Source organism: Gobio gobio (assembly GCF_949357685.1).
Source record: "Gobio gobio genome assembly, chromosome: 2".
NCBI lineage: Eukaryota > Metazoa > Chordata > Actinopteri > Cypriniformes > Gobionidae > Gobio > Gobio gobio.
This window is the reverse complement of record NC_137098.1, coordinates 34,605,964-34,626,409: the sequence shown is the minus strand read 5'-3', so window position 1 is coordinate 34,626,409 and position 20,446 is coordinate 34,605,964. Positions and strand designations below refer to the sequence as shown.

Genomic DNA, 20,446 nt, shown 5'->3' with positions numbered 1-20,446 from the left:
GCCACTGGGCCCTGTGTGACAGTGCACTAAAGGAAGTCTCAGTGGCTTTTCGAGAGACACGGCGGCGGTGCACGCGTTAATTAGAGCACGCTGCTGCTGTTACGCTACGTGTGACAGGTAGTATCAGGCCACAGAGACTCGATCGTTTCGTCTAGCTCCTGGCTAACCTAACTGCCCCAGCCCGAAGAGAGAGAGAGAGAGAGAGAGAGGGAGAGGAGGGGGAAGAGGGAGACGGGGGTCTGGGACAAGGAGCCACCACCGTGTTTGCTGTCAGGCCTACATGCTGTGGGCCACGACTCAATGGCACTGATCCAAATAGGTGAGGCATTAGCATTTCTAACAGAGGAAAGATTGGCAGTGAGAAACTTTGCAGGGCATCCTACAAATGCAGATAACAGAGACATGCATCGCTGAAGAAATATTGAAAAGCAGAACGCTGAAACCTTAAATGTGCTGTAGATTTATGAAATGGGGTATTTTAACTTTACTCCTAGGTATAGTTGTAAATGAAAAATCGCACGGAAATATGAAGAACTGAGTTATGCATAACATTTTTTTGATCTTTCTTCTGAATTAAAATAACAGTGAATGCATTTTTGACAAAATGCCCTCCAAATGTGCTTGCTGCTCTGCAAATTTGGTTCCGAGGCATTTTCGGATATGCATTAAGCATGCTGGTGTTTAAGAGCAGATGTATTTAGATTTTAATGACTTTGTTTCGTTTGAGATAAGGCTTTTGGCTTGGAGTTTCTGCTAATTATACTGTGGAAAATATGCACTTTACTGATAATTGTTCCGTAGTGATGCCTCCCTTAAAGTATTCCCAGTATCAAATTTATTTATTAATGTATTCATTTCTTTATTTATTTATAGATGCTCTCTAAAATATTGCAGACTGTGTGTGTTATTGTTTGCGGGTGTATGTGTGTTAGGCGTCTACGTTCACATATGAATTTTATACTTTGTCTGCCTCTGCAGAAGTGAGTGTTTGTGTGTGTGTGTGTGTGTGTGTGCGCGTGTGTGACACCTCTTTAACCATATGAAATGTCCTTTTTAATCAGAAAAAAAAATGAAATGACTTGGGAGCAAGGAAGGCATATTAATGCACTTAATTTGCATATAGTCGTCAGGCGAGGCTATGTTCAAAAACAAACTGGATTCGTCAGTTCATTTCACATTGTTCCTTTGTCTATCTGCCTTTGTTATATGTTAAAGATAAAAAAGGAAATCAAATTGGAGAAAAGGGCAAGCAGTTATCTCTCCAAATGAGCAACTGCTCATCATGCCTTGCTTAAATCATAGATTTCTATTGCAGAAGGCAGGCTAGCCACATTCAAAAAGGGCCTCGTCTGATATCTGCCAGGATTTGCTGCGACGTCGACAAAAGCAATTTGAACAACTCGCTACCCAAAGAAACTCCAAAGTCATAAGGCGTCACGCTAAACCCAAACATCACCCAGCATTTTTAGGCCTTTGTCTGAAGACCGTTGCTTTAATTAGATGACCTGGCAGAGCAAACCGTTCGTGATTTATATTTGTCTTGCATTTACTCCTGTGTTACATTTTGCTGAATATCAAAAATCCTCACAGAACTGCTTAGCCATGTATAATTTGCAGCGCACGTGCTTACACGCGTGAGTGTGTTTATAACACACCCAGTCTTTAAATACATAATACACCTACAGTGTATTGTTCACATCCAGATTCCAGCATTTTTTTCTTTTAAATTCCTCAGAGTTATAGCTCTGGACAAAAGAGGAATGGCATTCAGCAGCAGCCCACAGTGTATTTAGCAGCGACTGGAAGTGGCCTCAGTGTTTTTATTCATGTTGGAGAGATAAGACTGCAACCGACATGGCGTAGGAAGAGCAAATAGCTAAAGAACAGGCGGCCCTTATTAGAGTTCTTATGAGAGCATCAGCAAATATGTGCTCCAAGCCCACTGCCTTCCACTGCAGACTGTGTGTGTGCTGGTTTGATAGTCTTTGTGTATTTGTCTCCACAAATGCACTTTTTTTTTGGTACCATCCAATAGGTTCATCGTTGTCGGAATTGCTGCTGCTTGTCAACAAAGGAATCATTTATTTGTTTCTCTGTGCATTGGGTCATGTGAAGAAAAAAAAATGCACCGGAGCTGTCTAGCTGCCATGAGGAAATGTGAAATATAATGTGTCAGCATCCCATAGACTGCAGGTGCTGAGTCATTAGGTAGTCCCTCTCTAATAAGTAAACTGGGTCAATCTGCACCATTTAAAAGGTTTATTAATGACCAAAGGGTGTGGGTTCCCCGGCAGAACACCCTTCCTGAGGCGATGAGTGTGTGAGAAAGACAAACCAGCATGTGTTTCCAAATAATGTAGAGAAAAGAGAAAGTTCTTGCCTCCTTCGTTCTGGATGTAGTTTCCTGAATATCTGCTCTTGTCATTGTCTCTGTTAAAATGACCACAGTGCATTTATTTCACATTCATAATCATGTGTTAAAGCGCACAGCCACTGTTACCAGGCAGCATACTAATCAGCTTAATGAGATATTATACAATATTTTGTTGACCAAAGCAAAACTCACTTTATTGTTTCTGAAGCTTGACCCTGTCAGTTGCAGGGGAATGCAGCAACATCATTATCCTTGCTTAAGATGGTGAATAGCATGCTAAATAAGCACTAGCTATCCAGATGACAACAGGCACTGTTCATGTATTAGTTTTAGTCTGACGGTTCATTGGGCCACTCTGTGGCCATTTTAAAAAACTGGGAAGCCTCTGATACTTTGGGAACCCTTTCAATAACGCCAACTGTTGTTTTCTTCTCATCGGAAGCCATACGAGAGTGAGAGAACAGAGAGAGGGGAAAAAAAGAAGGTGAACACAGAATGATTTGCATCAAACGTAATGTGCCTCTTAATGGAAAATTACGCCAAGACAAGTGTCGCAGCAGTGAGATAAGGGCTTGTGTTTACTGGAGTAACCCCTTGGTTTTAAGTGCTATTGTTAATATCATAATTGTAGTATTGCGGCAGCTTCATGACAATACCATTGCTCCGTTTCATTAAGGCGTGTAATTGGAGGGATTCTGATAGGATGGGACCAAGTAGCTTAATTATGCGGCGCCTTGCCGTGTTTACTGGGTAATTATTGCCTCCAAAATTGTGTTACTGTTTGAGAAAAAGTTCTGAGAGTTGCAGCTTCTCTCCCCAAGTGTGAGAGTACATGTAGTACTTCATAAATCAGAGGGAGATGAACTCACTCTTTTTTTTCTTCACACTTGTCACTGAAGTGCAGTCATCGTTGTTAACCATTTCCTCACACCATACTCAGACTGCTGACACACAAAGGGGTACTCAAGAATGAACTGAATTAACTGCCGTATGGTGTGATTTCCATTGCCAGACAATGCAGTATACAATCTAAGACATAGATCCACACAAAATAGTATATCAGTTTTGTTTCCAAACCTACACCCTCTTCAGCAAAAAAATTAAACACCTTTGTATCTGTGCTAATGCCTAAGATAGACTTGACACTGTGATGCTATTTAACTTGGAAATATGACCTTCACCACACTATACAGTATCTCAAAAGGTATAAGAGAAAAGGTCTTTATTTTTCATGAAATCTGAGAGCTGAGTGGGTGTTATTCATAAACAGTTCTCGGACAATGGTAAAGTTAAGTGTGTGTTGCAACCTGTTCTGTCCAAAACATTACACCTTTACTTCTATTGTTGATATTTGTTACAATGTACATGATGTTCTACATATCATTTTACTTTCATTTATATATTGTGCAGTGTTTTTCTGTTGGTTGTGCACAGTAATAATACAACAAGTGTATTGGTGGTGCCTTAAAGGGATAGTTCACCCAAAAATGAAGATTTTGTCATCATTTACTCACCCTCAAGTTCCAAATCTGTGTGAGTTTCTTTCTCCTGTAAAACACAAAATAAGAGATTTTAACGAATGTTTGTAATCAGACTGTTGACGGTAGCTATTGACTTCCATGGTAGGGAAAAAAATAATAATATGGAAGTCAATGGCTACAAATGGGTGAGTAAATAATGACAACATTTTTGAATAAACTATCCCTTTAAGGCTATAAAGAGGTGTTTTTTTGTGACTGCATATCTCTGAATAGTGGACTCAATACTTGTTCTGTGTCTTTTCTCCTTTAGGATGGAGGACTCTAGTTTGTGCCTTGGTGTATCCTCGGTGGTCCCGGATGCTGACACCCATCTCAGCAACGCAGTACTTAATGGCCGCTACCCAATCAGTCAGAAACTGCATCAGCTGACTGCTCAGCTGGGTCATGCCTTTCCTGAACTACAGAGTCGCCAACAGATCCCAGAGGAAAAGGCAGCCACCCCGCTGGATGAGAAAACCCATGCTGCCTTAGCTAGTCAGCCAATAAGCAGTCAGATGGCCTTACTGGCCAACCAGCTTAACCGTGACATGGAAGTGGGAGCCCTGAGTGGTCTCAATGGCCGTGTTGATTTGCAACAATTTCTTAATGGGCAGAATTTAGGAATCATGTCCCAGATGAATGATATAGAAGATGATGCCCGCAAGAACCGTAAATACCCCTGTCCACTATGTGGCAAGCGCTTCCGCTTCAACAGCATTCTGTCTCTTCATATGCGAACACACACTGGAGAGAAGCCCTTCAAATGCCCCTATTGTGACCACCGAGCTGCTCAAAAGGGTAACCTGAAGATTCACCTCCGCACCCATAAACTGGGAAATCTCGGTAAGGGCCGTGGTCGTGTACGTGAGGAAAACAGGCTTCTTCATGAACTTGAAGAGAGAGCTATTTTACGTGATAAGCAACTGAGGAACAGTTTGCTGCAGCCCGCTCAACCTCTTCCACCCCACTTGGGTATCCAGAGTCACAACCAGCAACAGCCTGGTTCTGCCTGTGGCCTGCTCACTCCAACCAATATCGGTGGTTCGCCTGATGGACTGACCCAGCCGTCTGCCTCACCTAAGCCTGCAGGTACAAACCTGCAAGATGAGCAAGCCCTCAACCCAGCCCAAGGATTCCGGTGCACTTTTTGCAAGGGTAAATTCAAGAAGCGTGAGGAGCTAGAGCGCCATATTCGCATTCTTCACAAGCCCTACAAGTGCACCCTGTGTGAATTTGCTGCTTCCCAGGAGGAGGACCTCATCAGCCATGTGGAAAAAACCCATATCACAGCTGAATCAGCCCAGGGACAGGGTACAGGAGCTGGCGGGGGAGAGAAGCCCGCCAATGAATTTCGCTGTGAGGTTTGTGGCCAGGTCTTCAGTCAAGCTTGGTTTCTGAAAGGCCACATGCGGAAACACAAGGACTCCTTTGAACATTGCTGCCAGATCTGTGGACGTCGTTTCAAGGAGCCCTGGTTCCTGAAGAATCACATGAAGGTGCATCTAAACAAGCTTGCCATAAAGAACAAGCCCCCTGTTGGAGGAACTGATGAAGATGGACCCTCTGTTAACAGCATGAGCAGCCTGGCTCAAGAAGCCCACGCCAACCTGTATTCACGATACATTTCTTGTCTCCAAAGTGGCTTCCTCACACCCGACAAACAAGGCCTGGTTGAACAGCAGCACCAGATGCTGGCCAAGGCTGGTATAGCTATGAAGGAAAAAGAAATGCTTGGAAAGCTCCTGAGCCCAATGGCCAGCATGGGACACGGCTTAGGGGAAAATGAAAAGCGTTCACTCTTGGGTTGCCTGAACCTGGTGCCCCCTCTGAAGTCAAGTTGTATGGAGCGCTTACAAGCCGCAGCTAAGGTGGCAGAGATGGACCCCCTGAACAGCTATCAAGCCTGGCAAATCATGGCACGTGGAATGGCTATGGAACGCTCCTTCATGCCAAAAGAGCAGCATCATGGGGGGCACGGACAAGATGATGAACTTGCCAGTGCAGCTGGGATTGTTCCCTTTGGGAAAGATAAGCTTGAGCACCCAACCTTAGGCTCTAATGATGGTTCCAAGCTGAAGCAACATCCTGATGTCCTTCATGGAGTAAAGACAAGTGGAGGCATGATGTCTTTGAAAGATGAGGGTGTAAGCTTTGATAGCCACCGTGAGTTCTTGCCTCACCATGGGGGTCTGGGCCTAGGCCAAGGGCTTGAGTACAGCCTGGCCGGCCTGAAAGAGAAAGCAACTGAGTGTCCTGACTGTGGCAGAGTCTTTAGAACCTACCACCAGATGGTAGTCCACTCCCGGGTGCACAGCAAGGATCGTCGAACCCTAGAGGAGAGCTCCCAGCATGGTCTGGACGAAAGGCGTGGCTCAGCTAGCGACCCTGAATCTCAGTCCATCAGTCGATCCACCACCCCAGGATCCTCCAATGTGACAGAGGAAAGCGGTGCTGGAGGCGGACACTCCCAAACAGGCAGTGTGCAGGATGACAGTCCCCACCCTTCTTCTCCATCTTCAGGTAAGAACGTTTTAAGACAGTTTAGGAAAGCCCACAGCATTAAGAATACTTTTAAATACTTTAATACCTTAAATTTGCTGGCAGTCTGGCATTACAGTAACAAAACTTGTGAAATGTTCACAGGATTCAGTTCTGTTAAATCAATACATTTAAATAAAAATTATCTACTGGAAACTTTACAAAGTAGCACAGTTATAACCCTAAGAGAGCAATTTCACAGTGGGAAGGAACAACTGGGGAAGAAACCTTGGGATGTGAATTGGGGAGACTGCAGTATCAAGTGATTCAGATCCATACATGGCACTAGAACACTAGTTGTGTCTAGTATGCAAGGAGGCTCCATGAGAGATCGGACCTAAAACCTAAAAGCATGATTGTATATTCTCTGTGTAAAGGTAATGCTGGGGTTGTTTTAGGATGTGTGTCAGCAGGCCTTTAAAGCTTAGTTATCCGTCGACTTTAGCAATAGTTAGCAATAGACAGCTAATGCAGTGAAGCCACCACTGAAACCAATGGAAAGGAAGTGAATGCATTTGCACTTTTGGTAGTCTTGATAGTTCTTTCAGTAAACAGAAAATGGGTGATTGTGATGATGTTTGAAAGTGGGTAGGTGATCAAATCCGCTAGCAGTGTGGCAGCGACAATATAAATCTGAGCAGCACATTCAATGCACAACTCTGACAATTAATGTTAATGTTCAAATATCCACCAAACACCCTCAGAAGGAGTTAGTATCTTTATTTACTCTATTAAATTATTTGGCTATCCTTCGGCATCAATTTATTTTTTCATTAAATATGAAGTTAACTATAAAAAAATCCATATGCTATTCTCACAATAGAAAGCCTATGTGGATGTACAAGTGATTAAAACATCCTGCTGTACGGGAGAGGGACAGCAATCCCACCCCATCAGAGGAACTCGGAGCTTGTGAGATAAAATGTATGTTTAGTGGGATTAAGTGAAGCTGCAGCTAATGATTACAGAAGTTTTAAAGGTAACTTTCTCATTCCTTGGGGTGGTACACCACTGTTAAGCAGCCTGGCTGTTAATTAGGTCACGTCTATGTGATAATCAGTTAGCTTAAGCTAAACAAGACACTAATTAAAGATATACATATAAAGCAGGTCAAAAAAATGAACTTCATTTGCTGGGTAAAATGTGCTTTTAAGTCATCAAAAAAATAAAAAAAATAAATGTGGCTTAGCTTAAGGCTCTAAGCAACTTAATTTCAACAGCAAAGAAGAAATTGTTTATTTATTCCCAGTCCTTATCACCCTCATGTAGTGAGATGAGTTTGAACATGCAATGGGCTATGTTTATTTTAATCTAAGGAATAATAACAGACAACCCCCACCCCAATTAGGAATTAATGAAAATGAGAAGAAGATAAAACCTATTTTCTTTACTGAGACTATTAAACCTAAACACTCCTCAACAGAAAGGAGGGTATGTTACGGAAGTAATTATCTAGTGAATTTTAATGCAGGAAGTTTTCTTTCTTTTGCATCTCTCTTACCACTACTTTGAGATTTAGCTCATGGCATTTTTATAAACTCTTCTCAAGCTTTTGTTAGATTGGCAGGGTATTTAGAATTAAAGTGATTAGTGTTTAATAATAAAAATGTTAAGCACTAAATGAATCATGGGACAGAGAATGAAAATACAATTTATTTATTGATTCTTTGGCACTCTCATAGCTTTTATTGTACATAAGTAGACCAGTTTTAATAAACACAAATCCGAGAAATTGGTTATGTGATGTTTTGCCAATGTCACCATTACTTAATATTTTCTCTGTCTCTCTTACCATCTTACCATTTGCATGCTCTTTTGCTGTATACTCTGTATGCTCTCTCTCTCTCTCTCTCTCTCTCTCTCTCTCTCTCTCTCTCTCTCTCTCTCTCTCTCTCTCTCTCTCTCTCTCTCTCTCTCTCTCTCTCTCTCTCTCTCTCTCTCTCTCTCTCTCTCTCTCTCTCTCCCTCCCTCCCTCCCTCCTAAATAATGACAGATTCTCAGTTGAATTGAGATCTTGGATGTGGCCTAATGTTTTGTATCATTTAATTTGCTGAAAAACGAACTCTCTCCCAAGTATTTTTACTGAAACAAGTTCCCTTGCATAATTTCCCAATATTGTGGACCATCCTCTGTTCCTTATTTTATAACTAAACACTCAATGCCCACAGTAGTTTCACAGCATGATGCTAACTCTACCATATTTCACCGTAGGTATGGTGTTTTTGAGGTGTGGGTAGTGTAACATTCATGCCACACATATTATTGTTTTGATTTTTTGGATTAAAACCCTATGTTTTTTTTTTCCCCTTCGCTTTTCTTTAAGTCCAAACATACTCTCACATGATTCTTGAGTCTGACTTATTTTGTGCCCCACTTCCAGATACAGTATGTGTCACTCAGTGTGATTGGGGTACTCAGAGTGAACTATAATCTGTTGATCTGAACTTAATAGCTTGAAGCTCTGTAAGTTACATTCTTGTTTGCACTGTTTTCTAGTCTATATCTGAGTGTTTTGTTCTGGGTACATTGTTTTCGATAGTCGACTTTAAAGATTCTATCTATAATTAACTTTGCAACTACATGTCAACTAACTCTCATTAGAGTATTAGTAGACAGGTAGGGTTAAGGTTAATGGAATAAGTTGACATATACTTGCAAAGTTAATTATAGACAGAATGTCTGTTGAGGGACCATCAAACTAAAGTGTTAGCAGATATTAAGCAGATAGTCTACTTGTACTATAATGATCGGTAGTTGACATGTAGTTGCAAAGTTACTTATAGTTAGTAGAATGTAAAAGTGGACTATCAAAATAATGTGTTACCCACTTTTCATATTTTTTTTCCAGTAAGGTTCACTAGCCCAACAAAACACTTTTATTAAGTTCAATTTTATGCATTTAGTTTATGCATTATTAGTAACTAATATTAGTTCTGACTAGGGGTGGGCAATATAGCCTCAAAATGATATCACGATATTTCAAGAATATTTGCGATAACGATATTTATGACGATATAAAAATATATGGTTAATACGTTTTATTGGTTATTGCAGCTGGTAGGCAACAGCATTTATTAGTGCAAACAAAAACGTAACATTTTAGTTTAACAATAACTAATGTAATTTATGCCATGGTCTGTCTGAATTTTTTATTCTGATTGGCTGGAAGGTGTGCAATAAAATCGTTTAATGCACAGGTAGTTCCAAGACAGATGAATCCTCGTTCTATATTAATGCGCTGTTTTCATTTCAGGCATGTTTACACGGAGCACTGTAATCGGTTTAAAAGTCACAAAGTCCGAATGAAAATGCTGCATATAAACACTGCTTTCATAAGGATACACACATTTTTCTGAAGTGTTAAACTTTTTATTTTGTAACAAGTTATGAAGATAATGTTGGAATAATGATACAGACATAGCCCGGCTACGCCATCTCATCTGACAGCGTTTGTCCCAGGCACTTTCTACTTCAACTGCGCCTGACAGAATAATTTATTTTTCTGAGGTGTTTTTTTACAGCAATACCAGATCGGTTTAGATAACGTCTCGTGTAAACTGTCCACAGAATCGTTCAATCGGAAGCATTCAGAGAGTAGAGATCGCGCTGCACATTCATGAGCAAAGAAACTTGTTATAACGCCGCCCCGCGACTTTTAGCAATAAAATAGCTAAGTTACTGGATCACTACATTATATTTCTCAGCAACGATGGGGTTACATCGCTATTTTTCCAGTAATAAACCCACATCTTCATTAAGAGAGACGCTGAACAGACGCAGTCACACAGGTACGAATCTCTCTCTCTCTCTCTCTCTCTCTCTCTCTCTCTCTCTCTCTCTCTCTCTCTCGATAATTAATCCAAATAAATGCTGTAATCCATTCATTCAAATAAATGTAATCTTACGCACTACTTTATCTCTGTGTCTGATTCAAAGAAGGCAGAATGCTAGATCTAACGAGCCGTAACTGACGAAAATAACTGTCAATGTTACCCTTCCGGTCAAATATTGCGCTGCAAACATCAATAGCAGCTTTAAGTTGTCAATGTTTAGTCAGTTGTCAAGAGGGCTGACCTCTTGTAACCAAGTAGCTCCCTTTTTAGGTACTAAGTCGTTATCAGAGGCTGACATACTGCTCTTCGTGTATACTCTGACAGGTGTTGTTGTTGTGCGCGCTAGGGAACGTAAATGCGCCATACGCCATCGCGTCGCTATAGCATTGATATCGCGATATGACACTTTTTTTATCATGTAAAAATGTATACCGGTATTATCGTGGACGGTATGATATGGTTCACCCCTAGTTCTGACTTTATTTATTCATTTAGTTATCTTATACCTGCTCCCTCCCGATCTCTCTATCCACCCTGCGTGTGAGTTAATGTCAAGGTAGAGTGTGATCACCAGCTGAAATCCCACATCGCTGCCCAGCTCAGTTGGAGCAGGCAGGGAGCGCTCACTGTGCAGCGGGCATAATGCCAGCCCCCCCTCTTGTCTTGAGATTGACCTTCAGGTTTCTTTGCTTGCAAGCACAGGGAGATGCGTGTTTATGGGGGAATAATGCCATAGCAAGGGGCAGTTTGGCAGATTCTGTGACATACTTATTTAAAAGTATGCATACACAAGGGGCTGCACTTTCAGGCCATGGCACAAAACATGTGCTCACCAAACCCTTACAAGCTAAAGGTGTGATGTACAGGGAAGGAAGTGTTGCACTGTCTGTTTACCTACCGGTGCTTTAATGTTTAATGCAGTGTATCTTTATTAGCCCAGCATTTGTTTACGGTGGAGAAAAGTATTTCTTCTCTCATAAAGATGGTTTAATTTGTGTTTAATGTTTGACTTTTTAATAAGAAGAAGAAAAACAAGAAAATACATGTCCTGGTTTTATGTATGTATACGTGTGTGTGTCTGTTTTTTTTATTTTTGGGGGGAGGAAGGGTGTATGTTTATGTAGTATGCAACAGGATGTGGCATGTCATACCTCTGTTTTACTTTTAATATCTTGCACGTTCCTCTAACCCAAAGAGAACAGACTTCCTTTATCATGTGTCGATTTTATTTGCTTTTTTTCTTTACCCTCTCTTTAACGTACAGCAAATTCATCTGCTGTCTCCCTTCAGCAAGCTCACCCAACCTCTAAACCACCTACCCACTGCAATTTTGAGTTAAACTTGAATTACAGTAATCAACAATAACATCTCAACTGTGAAAGAAGGTCGACACAATCGCTTTTGTCTTTGACACTGCACTTGTTTAAACACAGAGAGAGACAGATAAAAAGGGAAAAAAAGTTGCCTCAGAAATGTCCTCTAAAGACCTTTCTCCTCTCGTCTCAATAATCAACCTTAAATATGCTTCTTGTGCAATAGAATTTCCAGCCTCTGTACATCTCTTCCACCTCTTTCCTTCTCTCTTTTTTAGTTTATTACATTTTTCCCCATTCTCTTTTATTTCTTATTACCATTACAAGATTGGCTTGACTGAGGAGGGGATCTATTGTTATTTCAGATTCCGCAGTCTGAATTGGGCTTCATAAACAAGGGGGGCTCATTCCTGATAGTGTTTCTGAATTCATTATTGTGGGACTTTGAGTGACAGCTGAGAGAGAGAGAGAGGGAGAGAGGGAGAATCAATAGAGAGAGATGAAGTCTTTAACAGAAACACAGTGAATGGCAAAACACAACATTATATATATACAATGTAAAGTGTATATATATATATTATATATATGTACTGTATATATAGAGTACCGGTCAACAACATTACTGTTTTTAATGTTTTTGAAAGAAGTCTCCTTTGCTCATCAAGCATTTATTTGATCACAAATACAGAAAAAAAACTCTAATATTGTGAAATATTATGACAATTTAAAATAATGTTTTTCTATTTTAATATCCTTTCAAATATAATTTATTTATGTGATGCAAAGCTGAATTTTCATTAGCCATTACTCCAGTCCTCAGTGTCACATGATCTTTCGGAAATCATTCTAATATGCTGATATTGTGTGTATATATATATAAATGATTAGAACACCTGACATATCTGAAAATATTGACCCTTTTTGCCTCCAAAACATGATTTCATTTCATAATGTTCATGAAACATGCATATGTTGCTCTGACCATCAAATATCAGATGAAGTGAGTCGTACATTTTTTATCCACTTTTAACTTTAATATTTGGTATGTCCACCTTTTGCAGCAACTACAGCAGCACATCTTTCTGGCATAGTGTCAATATATTTCCTCTGAGAACTTCAACACTAATGTTATCCCATGCCTTCTGCAACTGAAGCCAAAGGCTTTCCTTTGAATGTACAATAGATCTGTCCAGTTTATTTTCCAACTTGCCCCAAATGTGCTCAATGGGGTTGAGGTCCGGACTTTGAGGGGACCAGGCCATCATTTTCAATGTTCCAGCAGATTCCTTCCGTCACAGGTAGTTCCGGCAATAGTTAAAAGAATGTTTCGGATCATTGTCCTCTTTGAAAATAAATCCAGGCCCAATAAGACAACTCCCAGATGCCAAGTGTTTTAATAATTTTGGCCACCACTATATATATATATATATAATATATATATATATATATATATATATATATATATATATATATATATATATATATATATATATATATCATCCCCAGAGTAGTTGCATGGCTTAACATTGAATATTGACAATATATACACTATACACTTTCAAAGTCAATCCTTTCGAAGTAAATCCTGCTCTTTGGTGTAGGGTTTTCTTTGAAACAATTTTCACTCAGAAGTTGCTAGTAAATTCACAAATAACAGCACGTAAATCATTGAATTAAAGGTGAAATTTTGTAGTAGAACACTGAAATAGTATTCTTGGTAAAACATAGGCTACTTAAATCATCTTTGCTCTTTACAGTGTTTTACAGTGAGTAAGTACACATGAACATTTCCGGTGTGACACCCCGTGAAGTGCTTTTTTTAGGACCAGACTCCTCCCTTGTATTTGATTCAGGACATCCTTATACATGTTTCTTGTACTACTACTACTTGAGAAAACCAAGTAAAAAAAGCATTTTGTCTTTATGAACATCCTTTTTTTCTACTGTCGGATCTCTGTTGCTTAAGGCTTCAAACCTGCCTTGTCTTTTCCTCCAGTTGAGATCCCCATGTCTAAATATTGTTAAGAGGAAGAGCATTTTAACATGGCAAGGATTATCAGTATATCCCCAGGTCTTTACAGCTTGCCGCCGTTTGGGCGAAACACTTGCTCCATACAAATGTGAAGATTGGATTTGCCAATGGATGCCTTAGGTTATAAAGCATGGATATTCATCTAATTACACAATTACAAATTGGAGTAAATACATATGCAGACTTGCTGTACAATGTAATTGTGGTGTAATTAAAGTCGAATAACCCAAACTGCTATGCAAAATGCACGGACTATCCAGAGAAGCAAACCTGTTCATCCTTTCGGACCTATGGCATCAGTTTCATGCAGATGTATATTGCTTTACTTGTTAAATCCGTTATACAGATTTAGAGAAGAATAAATTGTTACCCAGGTTCAGTTAATGTAGTTGTTTTGTAACACTGTTGAGTGGTCAAAAACTCATTAGGCCTATATATATACAGACATAGTCTGTTGTGACAGAAAAAAATAAGTTGATCCGTGCCCTAAAATTACACTTAATAGCTTTTGTGAGACAAAAGAAGTATTACTTATCATTAACGGCATCTCTGTCATAATCTCTTTCCTCCTCCTCCTCCTCTCTCTTTCTCTTTCTTTAATTTTCTCTTTTGCTCTCCCAAATCTTTAAAATGAGGACAGACTACATTCTCTCTCATGTGCTAATTAGGAACTGTAGACCTTGGAAGAATTATGTCAATGTTTATTCCTATCATTCACCTTCATTATAGTTCGCTGCCCTCTGCCCTCTCACCCAGCATGCATCGCTCTCACTTTTTTTTTTCTCCACACTTCCCGTATTTTATTTAAATTGTTGCATTCGGTCTTCCTATGCAGATTCTGCAGCTCTGTGCTCCCTCTCTTAAATCTGTCATCTTTTTTTGAAGTGTAATAATTGTAAAAAATGTCATGGTGTGTGAGAAAAATGTTATTATACTGCTTTTATTTCAGTACAGTGGGTCAGGACTCTGGTGTCTTTACATGATAAAAGTTCTATTCAACGTGTTAATTGTCAGTGTGCTCTGTTGATTGACGTGTCTTAGATAAATGTAGACTTAGTATTTTTGTGCACGCTTTGAACAATATAAAGGGCAATTTATTTCCCCTTAGCAGCAGCTCATTTGATTTCTCTGTTTCGCATGCTCACTTTTTCTCTCTTTCCCTTGTTATACTCTCGCTCGCCTTCTCTCGCTTTTTCCCTCCCTTTCTCTCAATTTGTAATATTACCCATAGTGGGAATTAGCATTGCTTTTTTTCCCACTATATTTAAAATTCCAATTGTATTCCAAAGTGTATATGAAAGAGCTTCCGTGAGTGTCGTCTCTCTGTGCTCACCGTACCCTGTGAGGCATCAACGGGCAGTCCTTATGAAACATTTATCAGTCTGTTTTATGTCTTAATGATCCTGTTAGGATTCCCTGCTTGGTTATGGAGACAACGGCGAGCTATGTACCGCTCGGAGAAAGAGAAAAAGAAAAGGAGAGAGAGAGAGAGAGAGAGAGAGAGAGAGAGAGAGAGAGAGAGAGAGAGAGAGAGAGAGAGAGAGAGAGAGAGTAGAGAGAGAGAGAGAGAGAGAGGGAGAGAGAGAGAGAGAGAGGGAGAGAGAGCATAAGCCGCATGCAGTATACCAGATTTTAATTCCGTGTCTTTGCCAAAACATTGCTTACCTTTGCATACAAGCCTCCTTGGCAGGGCCAACGCTTTTTCATCAGTCTCTTCATTTTCTGTTTTATGTTTTTATAATTAAAACATAATATTTATCTTTCCCCAACAGAAGGCTGTCTGTCTGGGGGAGGCAGAGAGTTTGAATATTAATATTTTAAATGCATCAATATGACGTCTTTCAGCCGACTGGAAAGGTGTCATCACTTTAAGCGAGATAATGGGGTCTTGTATGCTATTAAATGTACTTGTTAGAAATAAAAAATGAACCGTCTTGACTGAGGCATTTGAAAATATCATCATCAGGCTGCTCAGGAACAAAAAAAAAATGCTTTTCATTTTCCTTAAATCAAATAGTTTTGAATTAGTTTGCAGATGCAAAGTGTCATTATTGACTATCACATTCTTTACTGGAGAAAACAAAAAGTTTATTTGCTGAAAGGTTGATGCTGCTGGAATTTTTTTTTGTAAGCGGAGGTCGACAGCTGTCTTACTCTGTCAGAGCTGAATTCCTCTGGAATGAAACCACCTCTCTCTCTCTCTCTCTCTCTCTCTCTCTCTCTCTCTCTCTCTCTCTCTCTCTCTCTCTCATTCTCTCAAACCAGTGCATACAAATGGCATATCTGGGTGGGAGGGCGCTTTGTTTGAACAAGTTAACTTTGGCATGATTGGGGTGCCTCCCGTGTGAAAGAGCAAGTGAATACATTGACCTTTGTCTCATTAAATATGGAGGACCAGCCATATGATACCATGACAGAAGAATCCTCCTTCTCCATTTGCCTCCTCTTCTCGCTGTCTCGCTCTCTCTTGTTTACCCGTCTTTCTCTTGCACAGTTGCGTAAACACAAGTTATGGAGGTGTAAAGCAAGAGCATTATGTAGATTAAAAGCAGTATTTAGAGAGAAAGACACATGTGTCAACGTCTTCCCCCCCCACCAACCATGCTGTGGCGGGGTGGGGGGGCTTTACGGGCATTCATCATGCACTGATGAGTATCTCTCCCCTCTTCTTTCCCTCTCTCCCTCCTAACCCCATTGACAGGCCACATAAAAAAGCCTTTGTGTCAACATCACGGCACTGACATGAGGCAGATAATGACATGAAAAGTTTGCCTCTTCTTCTTTGCACCCCCCCCCCCCCCCCCCCATCTTCATTTTAGCGATAGTTATCTTCTAATCAAAGGCAAAAGAAGGGTAAAAAAAAGAAAACTGGGCAAAAAAGTCCACGGATTAAGATCTCCATTTTCTCTTTTTTCCTTTTTTTTTGTGCCTGTGCATTCCAATTGTTCTTAAAATATTTGGCAATGTCAATTAGTAAGTGAGCAGAGCTAGCTGATGAACACAATTTTCCACTAGACTGAGCACCCTATTGTTGTGGAGCGAGGAGCAGATTTCTGAGGTCATTATCATTCCCCGTTAGCCTGGCCCAGCTGCTCCTCTCGGCTTCAGCCAAACTCCACACCACGGCTCTGGTAGCAGGCAGCAACAGGGGGCCTAGAGAGAGAGAGAGAGAGAGAAAGAGAGAGGGATGGAGGGAGAGATGGAGGGAGGGCTGGCATGAGAGACGGAAAGAGGTAGCATGCTAAAGAAAAAGTGTGGCCGCGATGAAACGCAGGGATGGTTAGTAGGGCCGAGACGAGCAAATGATGGTCCGATCACACTAATACAGCCTAAAGAGAAAGATTGAAAAAGACAGCTACCCCGCGTGATGAAATTAGAGAGGAAGAAACGGGGATAAAGAACAAGTGAGCGAGGGGATGGAGAAACAGAAGGAAAGAAACACGCCGCTTGGAGGGAATTAAAAAATCAGTCATACGCTTCTTGGAGCCGAACGCCGAACGCTGAGATTATGAAGGCAAAAGATTTGGATGGTAATGCAACTCGGGAAATAAAGATCCAGAATGACATACTGCTCTGGTTGGGCAAACCTCTCCCCCAACAGACCCCTGTACTGGCAGGCAGGGGCAAGAGAGAGCAGCCCCAGCGAAGCCATCCTGTCTGCTCTAGAGTAACTACAATGAGGAGAGATGAACACATGGTGGAAGTGAGGCAGGGGTGAAAATGAATGCAGTTCTAAATGAGTGAAAACACTGTATGTGTTATGAGGAAGGAAAGCTCATGAATGTCTAAAATAATGATGGCGAACGAGGGAGTACATGTGAAAGAAACGCGAGAACAACGGATGGGAAAATGGGAGGACTGAAAAATTGGGGGAAATATACTTTAGCTGACTTTTGTGTAAATAATAGAGATTTATTCTAATCACATGTAACTTCAGCATATCCATTCTCGCTCTTTCTTTCGCTCGCTTAAAACATTTAGCTCTCGTGTGTTCAGATTCTATTAGGACGTGTGCAGAATGCATCATGCTGTTTACGTGCTCTTCCGCCAGGTTATTCAATTACGCCAATTTAGTTGAATGCATGTTTTGATGATGAAGTTAAAGAAAGTAAACTACTTATGCTAAGTTCTAAAATCGCTGCATCCAAGACTTTATATTATAATTATACTTAAAATTAATTTAATGCTTAAAAGTATAAATAAAATAATTTAGTGTAATTAAAACTTATTTTACACAATATTTGTATATGCTACCTATTATGATTTTTTAATATATTGCACCATTAGCTTAGCAACACGATGAGGCTGCAATGCAATGGAAGTAGCAGCATAGTTCTTCTGTTCTGTGATGTATAACAAGTATAACAGATTATTAAAAAGAAAAAACGTGTGGCGACTTGATTCTATTCATCGCTTGTTGAGTTTGTCATTTTCACTGGAAGATTGCGTTGACACTTTAGTGAAACATTATGAGGTAAAAACAATACAAAATAATACAAATAAATGAAACATACATGGATGAATCATACACAATACCATTTTTTAAGATGATTTGTAAGATTTATAAAATGGGCTTTAATGTCAAACTCTTGAAATCTGTCTGCCTACTTTGTAAAAAGTTTTTTTCCCCCCTCAGGTAACCTAAACATATGGTTCATGTGGTAATCTACATTAACTCTGCATGTCAAACATTATTCTAAAACCGACTACATCAAGCTGACAAATTAGTCGTTTTTTTCATCATGAATAATCTTGATCAGGATTTTTCTCCACTCTAGATAAAATTGAAAATGTGCCATTATCACCTTATTACCTGATCTAACCCTTAAAAATGACTTGTTGGTTTAACATAATAGTCAGGTTGATTCAGTCAAATTAAATCATATTTTTGACTTGAATAAAGCCAGATAATTTAGATGTTACCACATAAGGCACACTTTTAGTTATTTAGCTGGGGAAACATTTTACTTTTTTTCTTCTCCTCCTGTCTTTATTTTCCAAATAAAGTTTGAATGAATGTGCAATTGACTGTATTAATGAATGACTAAATTAATTATTTAATGTTTAGCGCTCTTAGCGCAGGTTTGGGACTCTCCTTCACTATCACCAATATGCCACAACCACCTGGACGACTTGACAGCAGCCAATCTGTGCTGTCCTGTTGTATAGAAACGTATTTTCCCCAGCTTTTTGCAGATTTCATGCCACATTTTTAGATGTAATGCTTTGGTGTAGTAAGTTTCTCACAAACTAAAGCGGGCATCCACATTGTTTTGTGACCGCTGACAGTGACAGTAAGTGGCTCTTTGAAGATGACTACCTCCTGTTTAGAGTGAGCGGTTCGTGATTAATAAGAGGTGAGTTATTTGATCTGGAGTGGAGGGCACTGTGGCATCTTCACTGGAGTATGTCTATGCTTTACCCCTCTCCATTCTCACAGGAGAGGGCTGACAAGCTCCCCCAAAGGAGGGACATTTGACTCATCAGCATGGTGGAACTATCCATTTCCTTCCACGCAGAGACACTTAAATCATCACCACCCCAACCAACCCAGACCCCCCCAAAGAAAAACACAACATCATTGCGTTCGCTCTTCAATCTAGCAATTCCAATTTCTACGTAGAGCTTCTCTATCGTGTGAAATTCGATGTACTACCAGCTGCCTTTTATTCTGCATTGATTAAAACAGCAAAAGAGGAGATGAAGTGTTTTATTCATTCTCTTCAAAACATCCTCATACCTGCATCATTGTTTCCAAAGGAAGCTTTTTTCAGATGATGAAAGCCCCTTTGACTCAGAGAAAAAAAGAGAAAAATATAAAAAAAAAGCTCTTTCACTTTTGTACTTGCCAGCTGTACGTTTTAATGTGCTCCCAGAAGCATTTTCACTCCTCCCCGTTCTCTTGGCACACCATCTCCCTCTTGCCCCTTTCTCACACTCGCCGTCTATACGTCTTATCCTCCCCTCACCTACCTGTAGAAAGTTTGCGTTAGTTGCGAGGCACGGCATCAAAGCATTGCTCTCAGCTTGCAGCTGCCAAGCTCCTCGTCCCCTGTTAGCAGGCATCCAGCTGTCAGGCGCAGAGAGGGGGAAAAGAGGGAGGAAATCTCTCACCAGCCATATGGTACCCGGCTCTGCCGCAGCCTCGGCGCTCCACGGGCAAATGGCAAACTCATAGATCTCATCAACACTCCTAATATCCAGCTTGGAGATGGAGAATATTAGCCTTTTCACCCTCCACCATCCAGGCCCGACTCGGTCGAGGAGCGGGCTCTCAGTTAGCGCAAACTGCCACATTCTCTTTGCTGGCCGGAAGGGGATAGTACGTTTCTGGAAGGCTTTTACGAATGGATGCTTGCCATGCACTGTGACTTGATTTTTGATAGCGCGCAATGCGGGTCTCTTGTAAAGCGCAGCTGAACGAAAATCCCCGAACAGGTTGTGGTGTTTGAAAAATGGTGCGAAAAGCAGACACATTAAAGATTCCGCGTGACCGACCCTCGAGAGTTCGGCTTCCGCGTTCGGTCTATTAGCAGGATGCTACGTCTACTCTCCTAATCCTAACAGGCCTGAGATATCAGACTCTGCTGTCTCGCCGTAAGTGGTGCCTTATGGCAGCGCAAGCTGCGGCGAAGCACTGGAATTATGGGTACATTACCGCATAAGGCTGAAAACACTGTCAAAAGCGGCACGGGTGAATCCCGCATCCTTATGCGTACACCGTTTCGGAGTTTAGCCTTGAGCAGAAGGTACATAGAGTAATTGGTGCTGGGAGAGAACGTGTTTGTGAATTTCACTATTAATGGATATTAATTGACGGGAGAGGAGGGGGGTGT

General features: G+C 40.6%; 1 protein-coding gene across 1 annotated transcript in view; it reads left to right on the top strand.

Moving 5' to 3' along the window:
- Positions 1–229: 229 nt before the first annotated feature.
- The window catches only part of znf536 (zinc finger protein 536), a 101,287-nt gene continuing 81,070 nt past the window's right edge, over positions 230–20,446 (top strand). The window contains exons 1-2 of the mRNA XM_079810059.1: positions 230–319; positions 4,166–6,414. Of these exons, the coding sequence (XP_079666185.1) occupies positions 4,167–6,414 (2,248 nt within the window). The 5' untranslated portion in view covers positions 230–319; position 4,166. The remainder of the gene's footprint in view (positions 320–4,165; positions 6,415–20,446) is intronic.